General features: G+C 39.7%; 1 protein-coding gene across 1 annotated transcript in view; it reads right to left on the bottom strand.

Moving 5' to 3' along the window:
- HECW1 (HECT, C2 and WW domain containing E3 ubiquitin protein ligase 1) overlaps nucleotides 1–23089 on the bottom strand; it is a 350139-nt gene that overhangs the window by 207158 nt on the left and 119892 nt on the right. Inside the window, exon 4 of the mRNA XM_067550377.1 lies at nucleotides 18177–18284. Within this exon, the coding sequence (XP_067406478.1) occupies nucleotides 18177–18284 (108 nt within the window). The remainder of the gene's footprint in view (nucleotides 1–18176; nucleotides 18285–23089) is intronic.

Raw genomic sequence — 23089 nt, forward strand, 5'->3', positions numbered from 1 at the left:
TTTTTTTTTTTTTTTTTTGGTCTCTGCTGCTGCCTTATTGCATACTTCTGGTTCCAAATGAGGTGTGAGATTGATCGGTGTTCGTAACGCTGAGATACTACTGTAGTTAGAAAGCTTTTCCTAATATCTAATCTAAATCTCCCTTGCCACAGATTAAGTTATTACTACTTGTCCTTCCTCTGCAGAAATGAAGAACAGTTGATCATCATTCTCTTTATAACAGCCCTTAATGAATCTGAAGACTATTATCAAGCCCTGTCCATCTCTTTTCTCTAGATTAAACAAGCCCCGTTTTTTAAACCTGTCCTCATACGTCAGTTTTCCAAATCTTTTATTATTTTTATTGCTCTCCTCTGTATGCTCTCCAATTTATCCACATCTTTCTTGAAGTGTGGCACCCAGAACTGAAACAATATTCTAGTTGAGACTTCACCAGTGCATAATAGAGCAGAACAATTACCTCCTAGGTCTTACATATGACATTCCTGTCAATACACTCCAGAAAATTAGTCTTTTTTTCCAGCTGCATCACATTGTTAACTTCTATTCAATTTGTGATCCACAATAATCCCCAGATGCTTTTCAGAAGTACTACCACCAAATTTGGTCTTTCAACAAGTTCTGCACCCAGTTTATAGTAACCTTCATCTAAACTACATTTCCCTAGTTTTACTTACAAGAACGTCATGTGGGACTGTGTCAAAAACCGTACTAAAATCAAGCTATATCACATCTACTGCTTCTCCCTCCCCCTTCCGCAGACCTTCAATCCACTGACCAGTTGCCCTGTCAAAGAAGAAAATTAGGTTGTTTTGATATGATCTGTTCTTGACAAATCCATGCTGGCTATTCCCTATAGCCCTATTATCCTCTAGGTATTTAAAAATTGATTGTTTAATTATTTGTTCTAGTCTCTTTCCGTGTGTGTGTGTGTGTGTGTGTGTGTGTGTGTAACCAGGGGCTGGTGTGTGGAGTTAAGACTGTAAATTCCCAACAAAACTTCTGAAAAGAACCTTGTAGTTCTACAAAATCCAAACAATAGAAAGCTAGCACATTACAGGTGAGTATACACTTTAAATTAACATTTGAAAATCTGGGAATTAAGGAATCCCAAACAATTTTAAATTCGCCCCCAAGTTCCTGCACATCCTCCACCAGAATTCCTGAGGCAACTGTACACCTTACATCTATTCCATTGACGATATGAGCAACACATACCCCACTAGTCTGTCCAGTTCTCAACATGATAAGAACTAAAGGAGATGAACTAGATCTTGCTATGTGTTCTAAAATGAAAGGAATTTGAAGCATTCAGACCAAGCCATTTATAGTCTCTGACATGACAAAAGCATTAAAAAATATAAGTGTAATTCATTCTTTTAAAACATCTTCCAGGATCTGAGTAATCTGTTCTATACCAGCTCATGCACAGCCTTATCCAACTCCAAATGAAGCTAATGGAAAGACTCATTGATTTCAAAAGCAGTTGGATTGGGTCCTATCTTATATACCTCCCTTTACTCATCTCCTCTGCAATAGAAATAGTCTCCTCAGCTGAAATCCTTCCCTTCCAAACCCAGCATTTAATCTTTTCTGTTGCCATTTCTGCACCTTTTCTATTTCTGTTGTGCTGGGTTTCTGCTTTAAAATACCTAGTTAAAGAAATAAATCTGCTAAATACTTTATGTCAGTGATTGTATTTATATTTTACAGTATGTAATATGCCTTGGTCAGCTAAATCATTAATGCATGTCACAGAAGTATTATTTAGCATTATAGTGCATCTAGAGTGCAATAAATGTATGATGAATAACAAAAAGAAACAAATCTAGTAAAGCAAAACCAGATTCAATTCACCAAACTACAAAAAAATGCACTAGTTCAGAGGCAGAAACGCTATCTGTGCACACAGGCATTTACAGGGTTTCTACTGAATCATTTTCTATGAGGAAAAGCACAATATGAGATTTTTCATCCCCCATAGAAGGCTCAGCACACTCAGAAAAGCCGTCACAATGATGCAGTGATTACAGAGGAGACAGCTAGCAGTGCTACTCTTAAGGTGGTGTCAGGGGTTCCATTATTAACCCAGTTTTCATGGTTTGGTAACTCAGCCACAAGATATGCATGCGCTGCCTTTCAATCCAGTGCAGAACATTTCAAACCAGGAGCAATTTATTTATCTTTTAAATTTAGTTATTTATCCAGTTATAGAAGTACAAGTTAAAAAAAAAGAATTACACTGTGACACCGTTAAACCAAGTGCCAGCTCTGGCATGGCTGTAGACATTACCTAAGAACTGACCAACTCATAGCTAGAAACCAAACCAGCTCGCCTGTATGTCAAGTTTTGTTCAAAATCAATATTAGTCTTATAAGACTGTATTTAGTGTTTAGACTCAATGAATTGCTTGCAAATTGCTGCATGCTTTAAGCCCACTTGTAACGTCTGTATCCCATGCTACAAGGTAAAAGACAAGTTTGTTTTATAATTGTAAAAATGCCTGCTCTGAATTTGTGAACTCGGATGGGAAGATTGGCTCCCTGCCCCTCCAGGAGAATTATCAGCAATTAAGTGGGCCATCACAGGACAAAAGCTTTGTCAATTGCCACATCCACCAATGGAGAAGTACATGCAGAAAGCCCCGTCCCAGGGGTTTGAATGCTGGAATAGGGAAATAAAAATAGCTGCCATCAAGATTTTTCATCTCTTTGCTGTTTGGACTCTTGCAAGTTAAGAAAGTTAAGAAGTTTCTGTAGTTAAGAAACAAAAAAGCAAAGATCCCCAGGGTTGGCTTGAGTTAAGCCCTGAAAAGACATTCAATGCTGACAGAATTCACCTTTTAGAACCATAGACTGAACTCATTTGTGCCTATATGTTGCCTGCTTTAACCTGTAAATAATTCTATTTCTTTTTCCTAGTTAATAAACTTTTAGTTAGTTTGTTACAGGACTGGCTACAGGTGCTGTCTCTGGTGAAATCTAAGGTACAAAGTGACTAGTCTCTTGGGACTGGCAGAAACCTGAATATTTTGTGATTTTTGGTGTAAGTGACAATTTGTCACTCATCCTGGTTTGTCTGGGTGGTAAGATAGATTGGATAGCCCAAGTGGACTGTCTGTCACTCTATGGTGAGCCAGTTATTGGGTTGCTGAAATATAATTATACAACATACCACCAGTTTGAGATGTCTGCCCTACTTTTGACCGTCCGCCCTGAGGTTGGCACTCACGGTCAAGAACCACTCCAGACAGGATCACACATACCAATGCTGATGCTCATCTGTGCTCTTATAATGGGTGAAAATACCATTTTTAAAACTAAAGCATAAAATAAACTCAACACAAACCCCCATATCTAAACACTCTGGGTGAAACTCCCACTGAGTTCAGTAGGGCCCAAATTTCACTCTGATTTTTGGAGCAATTCAGATCCAGATCCAGCTGGCTTGTATGGTCCTGATTATCTTGACATTTGCCTCACTACGTATCAGCAGTAGCTCTCCTTAAGGAAATGGAATTACGTTACTGTAGGTGAGGAAAAAATCAGATCCCAGAATTATAATGGGCCAAACCAAAACTTCAGATATGGCCACACCTGAATTTTGGTAATATTGGTATCCAGGTTTGACTGTAGAACCAAACTTTACAAATGGGGTCCAGCTATAATTTTAAAAAGTGTCTACTTTATTTCAAAAAGGAGATAAAGTATCCAAGTTGTTAAGATTGAAAGTCATAAATATTAAATATTATTGCCCACCCCAAGAATTAAAAACAAAACAAAACAAAAATCTGAGTTTGAACCCACAAAAATCATATGATTAGGCTAAAATTCATGAGATTTTTTTTTTTTAAATGTAAAAAACCCTGTTCGACTGGTCTGACTTTTGATATTTTGACTCTTCCTCATACATTGAATGTAGGAAAGACAAATTCAGGTTGAAAATATAATAAATGTATTTTGCAGTCACAGTTATAACTAGTGTAATATGATATTACACACACACACAAATGTTAAAGGAACATCATTAAGGTTGGAAAGGCAAACACTCAAAAACTAGGAGAAGCCAGAATTAAGATTGCCTGTGCTATCTTAATTTACACCTTTGTGCGTATGCTTTATGATAGTCTTTGATTGCATCACCTCATATTATTTTTTCCACAGAACCCTTGCCTTATTCAGCGCAACAATTGGTCCTCGGTAAGTGTGCAGCTATTCAATATTTTGTTGTCTCCTCATTGTTCAACGTATGTCCCAATACCTTGTTTGCTACACATTGTATTGTAATGCATATACATAAAGGAGATGAATTAAGATTGCATAGGCAACCTTAATTCTTGCATTTGCTAACTTTTGAGTGCTTAACTTTGCAAACTTAATAATGTTTCTTGAACAATTGTGTGTGTGATTTCCTAGTTTAAAACAAAAAACTAACAGAAAAAACAGAAATTCCATCATGTGGCATCATGTTCACACCCACATAAGTCATCAGTAGGGTTCAAACCTTTACATTCATTGCACAGACCTCTGCCACTTGAATTAACAGAGTAACTTGATAGCTGTAGTAATCTGACATCTTCCAAGTGGACCAGCATTAGAGGGGGATGGGATATTTTGCCAGTGAGTTTCACAGATATTTGCTGACAGCAGAGGAGTGGTGAGAATTAGGAATTGTGGGTCCTATTCCATGCTTTGGAGAGGAATGTGTTCTAGTGGACACAGACTCCTCCTCTTTCCCCCAGTCATGATCCCTTCTGCCCTGTCCCCACCAACTTGTCCCCATCTCTGTCCTTTCTCTTCCCCACTGTTGTCTCCTTATACCAGTCCCATTCTTCTTACTTCACCGATATCAGCCTCCACTCACCAGGCTTCTCATCCCAACCTAAGATTTCTTGCCCATCAAGTCTCAGTCTCTCCATCTCCCTCCCAATCTTCCCTGACTGCTCTGCTCCCAGTCCAGTCTCTGCCCAGCCACTCCCAGTCTCCCCTGGCTCCTCATCCACTGTTGGTCTGCCAATCACTCACCGATTCCTAGTCCCAGTCTCTGACCCATTCAGCTCCCATTCCCAGTCTCCTTGCCCAGCTAATCCCAGTCTCCCCCCACCCCACTCCCAGTTTCCCTCTCTCTCTCCCACAGACAGCCTCCAGTCCTGCTCTCTTTATCTAAATCTACTGTACTCCCCCCTTCCCATCTGGCTCTTGTTCCCTTTGCATTTGAATCAGGAAGCTTCTTCCTCCAAGCTGCCTGGACCCAGCAGGGGGTTACTGAGAGCTCAGGAGGACCAGACTCCCTGTTCTCAATTCCAGTGGCCAGACAACTGCAGGGGAAAGTCCTGATCAGCTCCAAGATAGATTATTCATTTTGGATAGTGACTCCCACTGATAATAAACATGGTTTCATGGCTAAGGAGGGCTATCTTCCTGCCATTTGACTTGTCTTTGGATGACAGACAGCGGAAACTTCCTGCAATTTCTTTAACCAACCTGAACATTTATTAACATAACTAACTAAAACATGTACAGGTATTGTTATATTTTTTAGCATCCTGGCTATAACACATTTGGTACTATATCTTAATACTCAGTAAAGTTTGTAACAACTTAATATTAAAAGAATTAAATAGCTTTATTAATATTTTTGCATCAGTACAGAGGTCTGTCCACCACACTTAACACTGAGTTAGTGGTAAGAGAAACAATTTGTAAGAGCTGGCCTACCATTTCTTGTTTCTTGACACTAAACATTTTTTAGTAATTAAAAAAAAAAATTACTTGGTGTCCAACAATTTAATCTTTTCAACCCTCCAGGAGACTCTGAATAACAATTGGGTATCTGTCCATGCCCCCCCCTTGGGTAGTCCTTTTTTTAGCTCTAGAGGAGAACATATTTTAGGAAACACTGGTTTAGTCCTTCACTCTTTACCCAGGCAAAACTGCTGCAGAAGCCAGGGGCAGTTTTGCCAGAGTAAGAAGCACAGATTGGGTTCCTTCTCTTGCAAAAGCTCCATACTACAAACTGACTGAATATCAGTGTGTTGTTCTGAGCTGTAATCAGAGCCATGTGAACCTTTTCTAACATGATCCAGGTTTCATTGGAAACCTGAAAGTCAGTCAGGGTTTGACAGGCTGAGCTCTTAATTAACCCTGGGCTGAATTATAGTTTAGGGGGAAAATCCTGTGAAACCTGTTGGTTTCATATGGTTCCCACCTGTCCTGTGGCCAGGCAATTCATGACTGTTTCAGCTGAGTTCTTCCTTAAAAATTCTGAGTTTCAATCCCCAACTCAGAGTGAAACTCATGTGGGAAAGAGATGTGAACCCACATGAAACAAAATAGGAAACAGAAAAGTTTCCCCTGAATTAGAATGGGCCCAAAGCAAAACCCAAATCCAGATGTCTGTTTATACCAACTAGCTAGCCTGTCAGCAGGCAAATGCTTTTGAGGACCAGTACCCATCTTTCTAGTTTAGATCATCTTCGGGTGCTGGTCCTCAAAAGCATCTGCCTGCTGGCAGGCTAGCTAGTCAGTATAAATAAACATCTCAAAGATGTTCTCCTTCAGCACCCAAAGATGATCTAAATTAGAAAGACAAAAATTTGCCAACTGTTAACGTATTCCTAACAACATTAATTCCCCATGAGCCTGTGAAATTTCACCGGACAAATAGCGACGGAGGAAATAAAAAAATGTGAGCCTGTTCTGTTACGTTCTCACCCTACTGCAAAAGACTTGACATACCCCTAATTGTAGAATTATTTTAAAAGAATATATATATGGTAGAAAAACAGAATTGTTTTTCTGTACCATACATCTGCAAAGCAACACATATGCCCTTACACTATTAAGTGAGACTGTTCTAGATGAAGCATGACTTCTAAATCCAGAGACACATGAAGGGGGTGTGTGTTGGAGGTATTCTCCACCAGAAGCAGTTCCTACAGACATTCTGTTGGTGGAGGACAGAAGAAGACAAAATGTCAACATGGACACTAGAGACCCAGAAGTAATTATTACAACCTCTCAAAGAACGTTCTGCTTCAGCACTCATCTCAGGTCAGGATCCCAACCCACTATATCCTCTTTTTGGCGTAACTAGCATTGCTGGCAGCACAATAAATCTCCTGCACCTGGCATTCAGCAAGTGCAAGCACTGGATCCATTTGCCCTGCTATACCCACACTTCTCTCCCAACCACACTATTTTTAATGTAATCTTTTGTGGATTTTGTAAGGTGCCACAATTTAAGGGATCCATAAGACTTTCCCTTTCTTTAGCACAGACAGATTTTGGAGAAAGCTCTCTGCTCTATGGAGCTTCTGTACTTTAAAAGCAAGTACAGTAACACTGAGATTTCCTTCCACAGGTTTATATCCTCTCTTCTTGGTTCACATTTAGAAATCTCTTGCTTCCATGGAGAACACTGCAGAGCCTTTATGATATTTACAGCTGAGGTTCAGTTACAGAACCCATTCATTACCCAGCTTATTTCTATCTTCCAGTTACACCTCCAGAATTTTGCCATTCCAGTGGTGTGCTTTATAACTGAATCTTATTTTTTTTCTTATGATGCAAGTGATTTTTTTTCATTTCACATCTTGTAATTTTGTGCATTATATTTATAATGCAAAAGGAGATTTGGGTTTCCTTTTACTTTTTTGTAGTGATTTCTCTGGTTTGGGGCTTCCAACAAGTGATTCTGGTGCTACAAAACTTATAAGGCTTTAGCTGTGCAAGACAGAGAAAGTGTGAAGTGACAGCATGGACAGAAACAGTACAAGAAAGAGGAAAAACGGGATTTTTTAAAAAACAATGCTGACTTCTATATTTGATGCTTGACTCATTTACAACGAGACATCATATACCTTTCCGGCAGTGCAAAGGGGTTTTAAAAAGGGAATAGATTATCTTTATATACAGTCTAGTCATGTAAAACAGTTTTAGTGGACTTAATGTAAATGAAAATCAGGCCCATGGTATTTAGCCTCATGATTTTAGGGATGATTCTATAGCACACAAGCAGTATAGTCACACGTATGTAGTGACAGCTCATCCCCAGACAAGCAAAGATACATGTCATCTCACTACACCACTTATCATCTTCTGAAACAAGCACATATATGTCAGCTAGCACCTACCAGCAAGGGAGATGGAAGGATTAGCAGGGAACACTGCAGTTTAAATTTAGACGACTCACTGAGGTTGCAGCTCTTGACATTAAAGAGTCAGAAGATTTGCAGGCAGGAGATCATTTCAGAGGAGAGAACTTCATGAAATCAGGATAGATAATATAAATGAAAGATGAAGAGTGGACAGAAGCATCATTAGGGCAATTTAATTAAGAAACAAGCACATCAAAATGATCTATTTTAAAATTGCTTATTTTTTATAAAAAGGCTCTGGCAAAAAGATTTGAGAGGGAATTATAGTTTCTAATGGGGATGGGTGAACGATAGGAGGTTTGAAAGTTTTGCATGTATAAAGAACCTTTCCTCTGAGACTCTTATGGGACTATACCAATATTAAGCAAGGGGGTGAGTGTGTCCTTACACAGCATATGTGCACTTTATTTGGAACTGAATGGGTACACCACCTACTTGCAGACCCAATCCTGTCTTCTTCATTCAGGCCAAACTCTCAGGGAAGTCAAATTGTATTTTGTCTGGGTACTTACTGCAGCATCTGGTCCTAACAAATTAATCCTCAGAGCACCACACAGGAGGTGGATAAGTATTATTATACCTAGTTTATAGACAGGTAAACTGAGGCACAGAGAGATGAATTGCTTTACCCAAGATCACACAGCCAATGAGAGAGCCAGGACTAGAACCCAACAGTCCTAGAATGTTACTAAGTTTCTGTAATAATTAAGTGATGGAGCCTATCCTCATTAACACTAAGACCCCCTTTACATTGCTCCAACAATGTAAAAAGAGCCTGGAAATGGGCATAAATGATTTACTTTAAAGAGTAGTGTAAAAGCGCCTTAGTGTAAACAGGAATCAAGTTTGTAGTCTGCATATTAATGCAACATTTGCATATTGCTCAATAACTTACACTACATGTCATGCCTTGACATATTACTTTAATGGCAACTTTTCACAGGATTTTGTAAAAGAGAAACACAATAAAACACCAAAATTTAACGTGACAAATCGTTTGTACTAATGTTATCTTAAACGTTGAAATGAGAGTGATCTCCAGTTATCTGTCCTTAAAGAGGCCTGTTAGGGTTTGATCTCTTGTTACATCTGGGATGTAGGACAACCCACTGTTCTGAGCCACCCAGATCAACCCCCATATCCAGCAGCAGTGCATTGGTATGATGTGGCGTACGGAGACAGGCAAGGCAACCTTTCCTCTGGATTATTTTACATTCATGAGTTGAAGTCAGGTCCCCCTTTTTTTTTTTTTTTTTTTTAAATACAGCACTTTTCATTGTATTTAATTATTAATAAAACTACTGAAACGAGAGCTGGTATCCCAATCGCCTTTCAGAGCAAAAATGACCTTGCTATAAATGTGCGGATATCACTCCAGTCACTCACAGCATCTTCCTATTCCCCTTGTGTTTGTATCATATGCCTTTTCATATTTTTTCTACATAGTTAAAACCACTTGGGCCAAATTCTGCACCTGGATGCACTGCACCTGGATGCACAATGAAGTCAATGGGCTTGATTCTGCAGCTGCTGCATGCCAGCAGTTCTCACTAATTTCAGTGGGAATTGTTTGCTTTCAGCTGCTTCAGAAATAGGCCCAATGGGAGTATCCAAGGGCAGACTATGGGCTCCTTGTTCAGTGAAACAGAGGGAGAGGCTGTATCTTCTGGAGTACATTCCAACAAAGCACTGGATAGCACAGGCCAAACGAGAATTTCCACCAGATTTTAGTTAACAATGGCAAAGGTTAACACACAAACCACAGTGGAAGCTCTGATAGCAGAAATGTGATCATTTGCAAAACAATATCAACTGAGTTACCTTGTTTTCCTGATCCATTAAAACAAATTAATATGTGACTTCACCATTCACTGTGCGGAATACTAAAATAAAAAACTCCAATTCATAAGCATTTATATACAGACTTTTCAAGGAACAGTTAACTTTTAAAATATATGAGAAAATACAGCATTAGCCACACTACCAGCATAGTTTGGATGTCAAGAACCAATTCTTGTTTCTATACAACTATTGCAGACTCTGAACAAGAATATGAGTTGCTCTGAAAACCTGATTGCTGAAGCCACAGTAAAAATGCATCTCTTGCACAGCAGAGTTCTCAATCAAAAACTGGTACATAGTGTATCAGTTTTCACTATTAAGATATCACTAGTATGGCTTGGTAAGCACGTCTTCGCAAAATAGATATGCATGTAGAGATCAACATTTTAAAACTTGAGTGCCTATAGTAAGAATCCTAAATATCCATATGGAGCATGTACCACTCACATTGTCATAGACTCACTCTAGTCTATATGAACTTCAGCAAGTGCCCAGCTCACAGCTGAATCAACCTCCTAAGCGTGGCATTGAGCCATTGTGACTGCCCTAAATCCTTCCATTTTCTGGGGTAAATGGACAACCAAAAGTGAATTTGAGTCTCCAGAAGACTTAGGTGGAGAATCAGGTCATTCAGGCCCCACCTCAAGATCTCAAGAGCATCTGAAGGAGAGGATGGGCGCAGACCACTTACAACTGCTCACAAATTCTAATACAAGGGGATGAGGACTCTAGCAGACACTCTTGGAGGATTCCAGTGGTTGTGGGTGATGTTCATCTCTTTTAGGTCACCTCCAGAGCCACCTGCTGCACCCAATGGTGGATCAAGCACCACAGGCTGCCGCAGAAGCAACATCTGCATCTTGCAGTGGAAGTTAGGCCATGAGCATTAACCCCAAAGTTTGAGATATGCAGAGCTCCTAGCTGGAATGAGTGACCCCCTCACTAATTCTCCTTCCTCGTGCCCAAAAAAGCCTCTAGCGAGCACCCCAAACCAGTCACAGTGTCTTGCTGCCAACCCAAACCTCACTATCCAAAGTTGGGGCTTGGACAGTAGCAAGAAATTGACTGTTGTAGTGAATCATACAAGGAAGAAAGGTGCAGAAGGGACCAAGAGAGTGGCAGCAACAAATGGGAGGGAGGCAGAGAACAGCTCAGTGTTGTGTTATTTTTTTCAGAGGGAGAGAAGCAGCTGGGCGAGGGTCGGACCAGCACAGGATTCCCAGAGGATTGGGAGGGAAGCCGACTTCAAGCCCTACTTCTTGAACTGGTGTCTGGAAGGAAGAAGATACAATTGGCCTATCAATGTGCTTTCATTGTGCACAAATGCTTCCAGATCTACTCCTCTGCCCACAGTTTGCTTAAAATAAAAGCCTCATAGAAATGAGTGGAAAACCTTTTCTGACATTTGTACGATCTGATGAAGGCACAGCCACGCAAACCTTCTCCCCACTCCAGCTGTAGGAATCAGTACAGCTGTCAAAAACACTGTTCTTTAAGAAGTGAAAGGGAAAGATAAAGAACAGGTGCAATAACACCCATTTATACTGTGAACACTTGAAATCATACAACTTTTGATGAATATCCACACTTGGTTCTGCGGGTGGACTGAAATGATTTTAAAATAGTGGATAGGACACTGGAGTCCTATGAGTTAGGAGACATGGATTCTATTTCGAATTCTGCCATTGACCTGCTGCATGACCCTGGGCAAGTCACATCACCTGTCTGTACCTGTCTCCCCTTCTACCCTTTGTCCGAGCACAATGGGGTCCTGTTATCATTTCTAGCCTTTAGGTGCTTCTATAATACAAAATTAAATACACAAATAAATAAATAAATACAAAAACCTGCTTAAGATCCAAAATCACTAACGGCCAAATCCTGGCCCCATGTAAATCTGGCACTGGTTTCAGCGGGATTAGAATTTGCCCCTGATAAAAATTACAAATAAATACTTGTAAAAGCAAAATATTTTAAAATTATTTCCTCCTCTATTTACCTTCCTAGGTTAGAATTTAAGGATCTTCCCTAGCAAGAATTGATGACACTTCGAACACTTAGAGCACGGTAACAAATGTAGCTCCCTGTTTCTCTCTAGGCCCCTGTGATACCAACTGTCACAAAAGAAGAAACACAGAAATCTAAGCTCAGCTCCTAGAAGGTAAATAAATATAATCATAGGCCTGTGGATCAAGTTTAAATCCAAGTTTAGATCCAGGTTCAGACAGTATCCAAACTTTCCCAAAGTTCACAGTAATTAAATCTAGGGTCTTGGCTATGAGCCCATCTCTACTTTTAAAAAGTATTTATTGTTTGCTTGAGTTTTAGAGGTACTAAGCACCCCAAGCTCCCATTGATTTCACTATTAAGGCTACACTTTGTTTTGGATAAATTGTTTACGACATTAAACTGTATTCTCTTTGGGGCTGAATAAAAGCCCATTGAAGTCAGGAGAAAGATAGACTCTTGATGATATCAATGGGCTTTGGATCAGGCCTTAATTTCTCTTTAAAACATTTCAGTTTGGCCTTTAAACCTATCCCTGAAGTCCCCATTGCCAATATTTAGAGCCTGTACTTCAATCTGTGCTACATGCATCAAGAGGTTAAATTAAATTAAATTAAATTTTTGTGAAAATTTTCCATCGGAGGGAAAAAGATTCCTAACCAGCTCTACCCTGAACTCCCACTAAAGCCCAGGGGAAGTGATGGCATTCTGCATCTTGTACAACCCACGTTCAAAAAAGATGAATTTAAACTGGAACATATGCAGAGAAGTACTACTAGGATGGATCAGGGGAATAGAGGGCCTATCTTATGAGAAGAGACTGGAAGAGCTTGGCTTGTTTAGCCGAGCAAAATGAAGACTGAGGGGACATATGAATGCTCTCTATAAATACATCAGGGGGATAAACACCAGGAGGTTTTAAAGAGCTAATTAAACTAAAGGACAATGTTGACACAATAACGAATGGGTATAAATTGGCTGCAAACAAATTCAGGGTAGTAATTAGAAGGTTTCTAACCATCAGAGGAGTGAAGTTTTGTAACAGCCTCCCACTAGGAATTGTGAGAGCAAACATCTTAATAGTTTTAAGAGGGAACTGGACAAATTTATGAGGGGATTGTATGATGGGGTTACTTGTGATGGTTGTAGTAGGGCTGGGAACCCCGGGGGGAGCGGGGGGGGAGGTGGGGGAGAGGTGTCCCTTCTAGTTTATGTCCAATGTTCTTAAAATCTTATGCTTCAGAGCTTCACCCGCAGAAGTCAGAAAGGGATTTTTTTCCCCCTCAGTGTATTGTTTTTGTGAGGTTTCCTGCTCCTTCCTCTGAAACATCAGAGATGGTGACAGTTAGAGATGGGACACGGGGCGGGACAGAGGGCAGCGAGCATTTTCTCTTTCAGGTGCTTGCTTGGCACAAATGCTCAGGGTCTAAGTGATCACCATATATGGGGTTGGAAAGGAATTTTACCCCAGATCAGATTGGAAGTGATCTTGGGTGGTTTTTTTTCATCTGCCTCTGTAACATGGGGAGCGGGTCATTTGGCGGGGTATCTTTCACTTAATCAATTCTCTGCCATTGTGGAGGCAGAGGGCCTCAGGCCTTGGGACACCTCAATCCCTCCTACTGCCTGTGACGCATACTAGTTTAGTCTCTTGTGGGCTGCATTACTTTGGTCTAATTTTGATTGTTGGGTTTAGTAGCAAGTGCTGGGTGGTGTTGGAAGCCTGCGATACACAGGAGGTCAGACTAAATGATCTGGTGGTCCCTTCTGGCCTTGAACTCTATGACTGGCACAAAAATAAGGAAAATAATATTGTCATGAGCTTCTCCCCTACATCTAGCTGAGTTGCATGTGGGTGTGGTTTGAGAGAAGGTAGGGACTTGAAAATGAAACTGAGTGTTCTTTTTAGGGGGCAGAGCCAGTGTGGCCAGCTCCAATCAGAGAGTGAGAGGGACTGCTGCTGTATAAAAGATCTGGCAGCACTAAAGCTTTTTTAAAAAATTTTTGACAGTGCAGTCTTCCCTCATTTATTTGGAAAGTCCTTGTGCACCATCATACTTTAATTATCTGCACTTTGACAATATCCTTTAATGCAACTTCCTAAAGTTATAACAGGAATACTTTCAGAAGGGCCTCCAATAAATGCACTTGGTTGGGACATTTCAGTACATTGATTTTTGGAACATTTATGCTTACGTTCCAAAAACAAAGGAATTTGTACTAAACATTAACTACGTACTAGGCTACAATGCTCCAGTCTCTCTGGCAGATGCATCATGTTGCCTCAGACCTCTGACTTCTTCAGTTGCATGAATTCAGACTGTAAGTCTTCTGTTGTTTCCCCATGCTCAACAGTGGTACAAAAAACTGTTATTTCTGAAATTTGCAAATTGTGTCTCCTGCCTTTGTCATTACTAAACCTGTAGTGATAAACAAGACAACTGCACATTCAGCTATTATGCTAAAGACAGTGTTATTTGAACTGTGTCAAAGTTCCCCCCATTTTAGGGATGTGCTAACTTAATGCACTGTTTATGAGAAGATGCAGTGTCACACCTCGAACAAATGGTCTCTCACACTCAGTATTGCTGCATAGGCTTAAAATTGTGCCAGAAATTCTAATGAAGTAAAGCTTGCTTGCTTTCCTGGAAAACTCATTATAGGCTGGTTATTTCACTGCAGTGCCCTCCAAGCCCCAACACAGAGAAAGTATGCTTCCCTAGTGGCACACAAAACCTCCAAGAACAGGCATTTCGTATTTACTGTGGTCAGTTACTGTTTATCACCGGATGCCATAAAAATCAAATTTCCAGTCTGCTGCAGAAATGCAAAACCGGCTGTAGTGTGATAATGCCTATGCAGCCATTAATGCTTTTTATTGACTGAGTATAGCAGGACATGAATTCAGTTTTGTCTTGCACTAGTGCTGTAATTTGGAAGCAAACTCTCTAAGGCTCACACCAATTGCATATCTATCTTTCAACACTGTAAGTTTGTGATCCATATAAAGAGTAAAGACACAAATTTATTTAGGAAACTTAATTAATATTTTTTTAGGGGTGAATAAATATAAACCTCAGGTGGCCATAGTATTGAGTAATGTTAGAGTGTGTGTGTGTGTGTAATATGAATGCACTCAGATAACTGTACAGAATTAACCACACATAGTTATAAGTAATATACTGGAATAGAAACAGAGAATTAGAGATAACAAAAAGGTAATAAAGAAGCTAATTGATTATTGTACTGTCCCTGCGGGTAGAAAAGAGACAAAACTGGTTGAAAAGAAGGTTAAGGTGGTGGATTGGGACTCAGGAGCTCTAAATTAAATTCTTGGTTCTGCCACAGATTTCCCTCTGTGATCTTGAATAAATGGCAAACTCTCTGTGCCTCAGTTCCCTATCTGTAATGGGGGAACTTGTTCACTCCCATCCCATGATTTGTCTATTTAGACTTGAACAGTTCAGAGCAGGGTCTGTCTTTTACCATGTGTCTGTACAGCATATAGCACAATGGGCTCCTGATCTCACCTGGGGCCTTTCTGTGCTATTACAAATGAAAGTAATAATAACTAATAATTGGTTGTAATGAATACAAAAGGGATCGTTGAAACCACAAGACAAAGACTTGACCCTGTAGTGCTTTTACGGTCCTAAACTGACACAACCGGTTCGTGTTATGGTAGTGATGCTAAACAGGATCTCTCTGTCCTGGCCTGAACTAAGCAGTCATGGAAAGAGACTGCTGATTTCTCTAAATTGCTGCACGCTGTATCTCTGTGCAGTTAATCTGAAGTTTTTTACTAAATTAAAAAAAAAAAAGAAAAAAAAAAAGCTAAATCTTTTTTCTGTTACTAGCACTGATATGATGTGTTTTTGTGGTTTGTTTTTTTATTTTGCCCATCAAATGGAATGACACAGGAGAATATCTATGAGCATGATAGTAGCCTGTTTAAAAATGATTCTGTATCCATTCTGATTACTATGATTTACACTTCTTCCTACGCCCCCCTCCCTCCCCCAACGTAAAGATTCTCTCAGTTGTATTAAACAAAAGCAGAGTATATGTTAAATGACTGCCCTAAGAGTACTGAAGCTTGTACCACTGAATGAGAGAGAGCTATTCTGTGGTGTCATAGAAACATAGCACAGTAATAATTCTATTGCTTTTAGTGAAATTTAAAAATTATCTGTACATTTAGCCTTTGGTAACTCAGACTAAGTAGATGATACTGAGAATACCAGGGAAGCACAGATTAAACAATATAAAAATAGATGAAATAATTGAAATCTGGAGAACTTGGTAAAGGTGCAGAGTAGTGTAATTTCTGTGAAAAATGGTTTCCATTTCTTCCTCCACCCTCCTTTCCTGTACACTTCTACAAATATGTCTACAATACCCATAACTTTAAGCACTAAATCCCTCTATTAGTGTTTCTTATGACCATCGTGACAAATTGTATTGCCTCCTTATAAATCAAGATTACACCCACATCTTGAATACTACATGCAGATCAGGTCACCCCATCTCAAAAAAGATGTAATGATTAGAAAAGGTACAGAAAAGGGCAACTAAAATGATTAGGGGTATGGAAAAGCTTCCATATGAGAAGAGATTAATAAAACTGGGACTTTTCAGCTTAGAAAAGAGATGAGTAAGGGGGAACATGATAGAGGTCTATGAAATCATGACTGGTGTGGAGAAAGTAAATAAGGAAGTGTTATTTGCTTCTTCTCATAACACAGGAACTAAGGGTCGCCAAATGAAATTAATAGATAGAATGTTTAAAATGAGCAAAAGGAAGTATTTTTTCACACAACACACAGTCAACCTGTGGGACTCCGTACCAGAGGACGTTGTGAAGGGCAAGACTATAACAAGGTTAAAAAACGAACTAGATAAATTCATGGAGGATAGGTTCATCAATGATTGTTAAGCCAAGATAGGCAGGGATTGCTGTTTGCCAGACGCTGGGTATGTGCAATGGGATGGATCACTTGATGATTACCTGTTCTGTACATTCCCTCTGAAGCACCTGGCATTGACCACTGTAGGAAGACAGGATACTGGGCTAGATGGACCATTGGTCTGACCCAGTATAGCCGTTATTATGTTCTTATGTTTTAATTCTTTGAAACATCCATCTGCTGGTCAACTTACCACTTGACACTACAGAACATGACCTGCAGCCTCACATTTGCAAAATAACTCTGATCAACCCACCTGTAACACTATGAATACCAGCAGAACACCTGCAGGTGGCAGAATTCCTGCTGGTGCTAGATACTTAGGTCAAATTCAGGAATGAGTCTAAAATGGCTAACTTACATACTTCTTCCGACCCTCTCCATATGTGAATCATACCACCTTAGTCTAAGATTCCCTTAGACTACCTTAAATTCAATCAACCTTAGATTGACACGCTCTTACTTACACATCCATGCATATCATATCTGAATTTGGCCAAACAGTTCAAGTCCTGAAACTCCCTTATGCTAATTTAGACTCCCTTATATCTACAGTACTCTATTAAGATGTAAGGAAGTCTAAAGTTTGTGTGACTTACATGCTCAGGGGACTTGAAAACAGTGTTGCTACATTATTTTAGATTCCCTGGGCCAGATTCAGATCTCAATTGCACAGGTGTAAATCAGAAGTAATTCCACTGAAGTCAATGTAGTTACACTGAAGTCAGTATAAAACTAGCAAAAGTGAAGATCAGAACTGGACTTCGCCTTAGTCTCACCTCTGAATTTGTCATAGTTTGGAGGCAGTGAGCAACTCAAAGTTCTCCAGTTAATTCATAAAGTCAATATGAGTTTTTTCTTGAATGAGGACTGATTAAAGACTTTAAAATTAGGCCCACTAATTTGTTATTGATGTAAGTCCAAACTGATGATAGAACTCATACTATATGATTCCAAGTGGACTTTAATACTTAATTATATTAGCATGAAAATAGTCTGAGTTAGTCAATATCTACAGTATTCATGACCTTGTTGGCACTGTGGTTCACCACTCCATAAAGCATTTTAGATCATCCTAATGTATTTATGTTACATGCTTGAAACTTCCTGAAGAACATATGACCATCTGCAGAACCTAAAACAGCTCTGTTCTTTCTCCATTCATTGAATTGCACTATAATAGTAGTGGAAAAGTACTTACGCTCTACAAAGTAAGAGCTGGCATCAATCTTCCAGATAATCTGACCACGGTGAGAGCCATTGACCCCACGGTTCTTGTAGTCCAAAAAGTTTTCAGACAAGACCTCATCTACACACAGAAAAAAATGACCTAGTTAACTATCACCACAGCAGAGAAAATGAAGAAAAAGGCCAGATATGTCTTATGCTCAATGGAATGTATTATATCTGATAGCTTGCCACCACATGTAAATAAATGAGTTTTGTTTCAGTTATTTATATTTTAAGAAAATGCACCTATCCTTAAAACACTAACTTTGTTGGGACATAATTTAAAATATACAATTATACACAATTCTTAAAAATTACAACAGCTGGATCAACCGTACCCAAATAAAAAGAAAAAAAAATCAACCAGCTGAATGTCACAGAATGGGGAAAAAAACAATACCCTAGCACTCATCTCTCCTCCCAAAACATGCAGAACAGATCTGTATAGGCATTTGAACTCATCACCATTATATCCGATAGATGTCTAGGTGGCTTTTACAGAAATCAGTGAAGGTTATGTCTGAGTTAATTCAGAGCAAGGGATTATAAAAGCTGATATCTCTCCACAGATACCTGGTTGCTAGCTGCTCCCTCCCATTTAAACCAAAGGATTGATAGCTAAGTGCTGTCCACTGAGTGTAATGATGACTTATTGAGAGACATGGCATATCCCAGACTATCAAGGCCATTTTAGAATAATGATGTCTCTCTCAGTAATCTATTGCAGGTTGCCTAAAACTCTGAGAGATTGAGGGCCATGTAGGCAACTTGATAGGACTCAATGGGTCTCATCTGGAACTTCCCAAGGCTCTCAAGGCCACAACCCCTAAATCTGCATATACATTTACATTAATTTTAAAATTAATAAATAACATACAGCCACAATAGCTTGCTTGTATTTATACTTCCATTAATTGATGAAGAGAAATTGTTTGCTAACTGGGTTCATTATCAGTGAAAACCAGAAACTATTTACATACCATTAGAGGGGAATAACAATCTTAGGTTCTGGCCTGTGTCAATCATTTATGTCCAGGAATACATAGGCCAAAGTAAGGACAATGGATGGGCTGTGCTACTTCCCCATGCCTTGGCCTGATTATTCAAGCTTTATGTGAATGAAATGAAGCACACAGTAGTGAATTGTCTAAACATTTTTCTTAGTGGGAAGGAGAGTTCTCTATCAACAGGGACTAATGAGTACCCTCCTGTATTTTTCTCTTCCGGAAATGAATAAGTAGTTTTCATTTTAATCTGAATAAATTCTTACACGTGTATTTTAATCAAGTGGCTCCTACAGCTGAAGGTACTACATGGGTATTTAAATTTTAGTTTGAAGAAGGCTGAGTTGATTAATGGTGATAGTAAAGCTGTGGGAAGATGAACATCAATAAGGTCCTAGGTTCAGATTCAGAACATTAACTAGGTGACCTCAGGCAAACCATTTGATTTGCTATTGCCTTGGTCAACTCAGCTGTAAAACTGAGTAAATAAGGAAGATTCCACAGAAAACCAGATATTGTGTCTGAGTTGAACTAAACTAAATATATACTGTAAATTATCAGTAGACATTTGATTAGACATGCTTATGTTATTAGTCAGTTTGACAGTTCACTAAAAGTGTGTCACACTACCAGCTACTCAAGAGTCCAGTCATGTAGCTGCTTCATTTGAAGAACTCCCCGTAGTGACTTCAATGGTGGCTGTAGGATCTTGCCTCTCAAGTGAAGACCTAAGTGGTAAAGCTGTAGATTTCGGACTAGTAAAGCATCACATGATGATTACACAGGTGGTGGAAATATCTTCTACAATTCTGAGACCTACTATCCAAAGTTAGAAAGTTCTTTGGTAAATAAAGTTCGTCTCCAAAAGAATGGAACTATTGGCTGATCCTGGGAGGAAGGGAGGGTGAGCTAAGTGCCTTCGACTCCCAGTGAGAGTCGAGGTTGCTTACACCTCATAGGATTAGGTTCAAATAGCAGATATTTCTTTCAATGGAAATAAAGGAGTGAGAAAGAATAAAGATATATGATATATGTATGTAAAAGTTTAAAAATGAATGTATTTAATAGGAGTTAAGCCAGTGTTCTGAAGGATTGATCTGATGCAGAATTCTAATACTAGATTGGTTCACAGTAACTCAATGAAAGCATATTAAGCTCTCATGAGGTTACTAAACAGTACACAAAAGACAAAAAAGAAGAAAGAAGAAGAGAAACATTATTTAAAAAATTCTATGAAGATTAAACTGAGATCAGACTTCTTTTAAATAGAAAGAAGAAAAAGGTTCCCTACCTTGTTCAGTGAATAGAGGGAGATGTGTGCCCCCTATCTGTATTCCACTCGAGGTGTAGCTGCGCTCCAAGGGGCCTGAGACTGACAGATTTTTGCTAGCCATGTCAGTTGGTCCACACCTGCACCCCTCTCTTCCTGGGTGCCAAACCAGGGCATAAGAGTAGGTGTGCACCAACCACCTCTCCAGTTCCCTTACTACTAGAAATAGCACTCGGATAAGGCTCCATCACACAAGGGAAGAAGGACAGGCAATGAAATACAGATAGGGACTGCACATCTCGAAGAACCGCAGTTACTGTACAGGGGAAGTAACTTTTCTTCCTTTTTTGAGTCATGGTCCCTACTTGCATTCTACTCAAGGTGACTCTCAAACAATGTTCATTGAGGATAAGGGTGTGAGGAACTATGCTGTATGATAGGTTAGAGGATTGCTCTCCCAAAAGATGTGTCTGCTGAAGCCTGAACCAAGACATATGTCTCACAAAGATATGGATGGAGCCTCACATTGCCATTCTGCAACTCTCTAGGACAGGCACATCTCAAAGTGAAGCTGCTGATATAACTTGGGCTCTAGTCAAGTAGGTCCTCATATCTTGAGGAGGAAGGGTCACCATAAGCTCAAACAGCAGGATGCAGCTTATTGGGCAGTCTCTCTGAGAAGATAACTTCTCCTCTCATGCTTGCTTTGCTTTGGCAAAGGAAACAGAAGACGCTAATGGCTGGCAAGGGCACCTTACAAGGAGCTGAGAGACAATCCTGACATTTCAGAAAGACAAGGTAATCAAGAATACTAGGGATCTCAGCACCCCCTGGAAGTAGTCGACTAGGCTGACACTATATAGAGAATCTTTTCAATTTTGCTGTGTAGCGTTTTCTTGTGGAATCTTTCCTACGATTGCTAAGGATGGATTGTATTGCCTCTGAGAATGACTTTTCCAGGTCCATTGTCCATCCAAATACCACACTGTTAGATGGAGGAGAAAGAGGCCTCTATACCAATAGGTGGTGCCACTAATACTAGTGCCCTCAGCTTGGAGCATGAGGAGGAGGGGATGCAGGCACAGACCAACTGACACTGCTAGAGAAAAATCATCTGATCTCCAGCACATGGTGCTCATGTGCACATTGAGTGGAATACATAGAGGGACCATCATTCAAAGAAGAACTAAACTTTTAACAAAAAAATAAAGCACAGGGCAGATGTCAGTGTTATTTCTTTGGTTTTATGCAGAAATGTTCTGCAAGGAGCAAGATAAGTGGGCTACCAACTTTAAACTCTCTGGTGACATTCCCTTGAGGGATTTACAAAGGAAATCCTTTTAAAGAGGTCATTAATGCTTCCAGTGGATAATTATAAAAGGCAATGCCATCTACAATACATTTTCCCTTTGTTGATTTGCTAATTACCAGTAATTATTTCACTAGATCAGTTTCATGCACTGTATGGAAGTGGAGATTTTTCTATGTATCAAACTTTTACATTTCTGTGGTACACCTGCAGTTGCCCCTGTAAAAGTAGCATAATATCCTCTGGGATGATTTCCATTCCTCATTTACAGTTTACATTTCTGATCCCTTTCACCATCCAAATTTACATTAAAAACAAAACAACCCTTACCCTACTCTGAGATGTAATTTTTTTTAAAGAGAAAGATAAAAACAAATTTTTGTATGTGTAAGTATCAACCCTCTTCCCATTCATGAATCAGCTCAGTTGTTTTAACCCTGAGCCTTCAACACTGCAGCACAGACATCTACATCTAGCACTAAACATACAGGACTAATATTAACTGGCAGGAAGAGAAATCTCTTTTCCAAGAGAGGGGCTGGTTTGCTGGGTCCAGGTGTTTGGTCAGGACTATGGTCAGGAATTCCAGCTTGGTTCTCTCTTTCCTTCATCCCAGTAGTTGGGGAGCTATTGCTCTATGTGTTGCCTCAGATAGTGTGCAGGGGTGGGTATTGGTGTCAGGGCTTGTCTGAGGGGAGCCTGGCCCAAATCTCTAACTCTCTCTGCTCTGAAGTTGGGGGAGCTTCTTTTCCTTGTAGTGCCCCATGTATGGGTGAGGAAGAGAAAATGTGCCACTTGGTCCTGGAGGTTACAGGGAGGGGAGTCTGACCTGGCTTTCTCGTTTCCTTGCTGTGCCCAATGTAACGTAAACGACTGCATGAACCCAGCCTCAGAACAGAGTGATTTTGGCAGGCTGCCAAAAATTTCCAGAGGCTCTTAAATGAAAGAAAGGAAATCACAATTTGAAACACTGTATATCTCATTCAGACTTGGCTGAAATTCCATGAGGAAACAAAAAGAAAAGAAGTGACATGTCTGTAGCCTAAGGTGATTCCCCTTGATGAATATCAAAGGCCCATTGCAGATGATGGAAGTATGAGAGTTTCTGAAAGAAAATGTTGAATGAATTCTAATAGTAAGCGTTATCAACATAAATATAAGGTTCACTACCAACTCCTGCTCTAATGAAGTCAGGCAATATGTGTGTGTGTGTGTATACATATATATTTTATAAACTGTAGATATAGATGGAATACATGTTGGCATAGTAGGAAGGTTATATTAACATGACTTTAGGATGG

The sequence above is a fragment of the Emydura macquarii genome, unplaced genomic scaffold (genome assembly GCF_026122565.2).
Source record: "Emydura macquarii macquarii isolate MOO-44397 ecotype Brisbane River unplaced genomic scaffold, CSIRO-AGI_Emac_v2 contig_1263, whole genome shotgun sequence".
In the NCBI taxonomy this organism is placed as follows: Eukaryota; Metazoa; Chordata; order Testudines; family Chelidae; genus Emydura; species Emydura macquarii.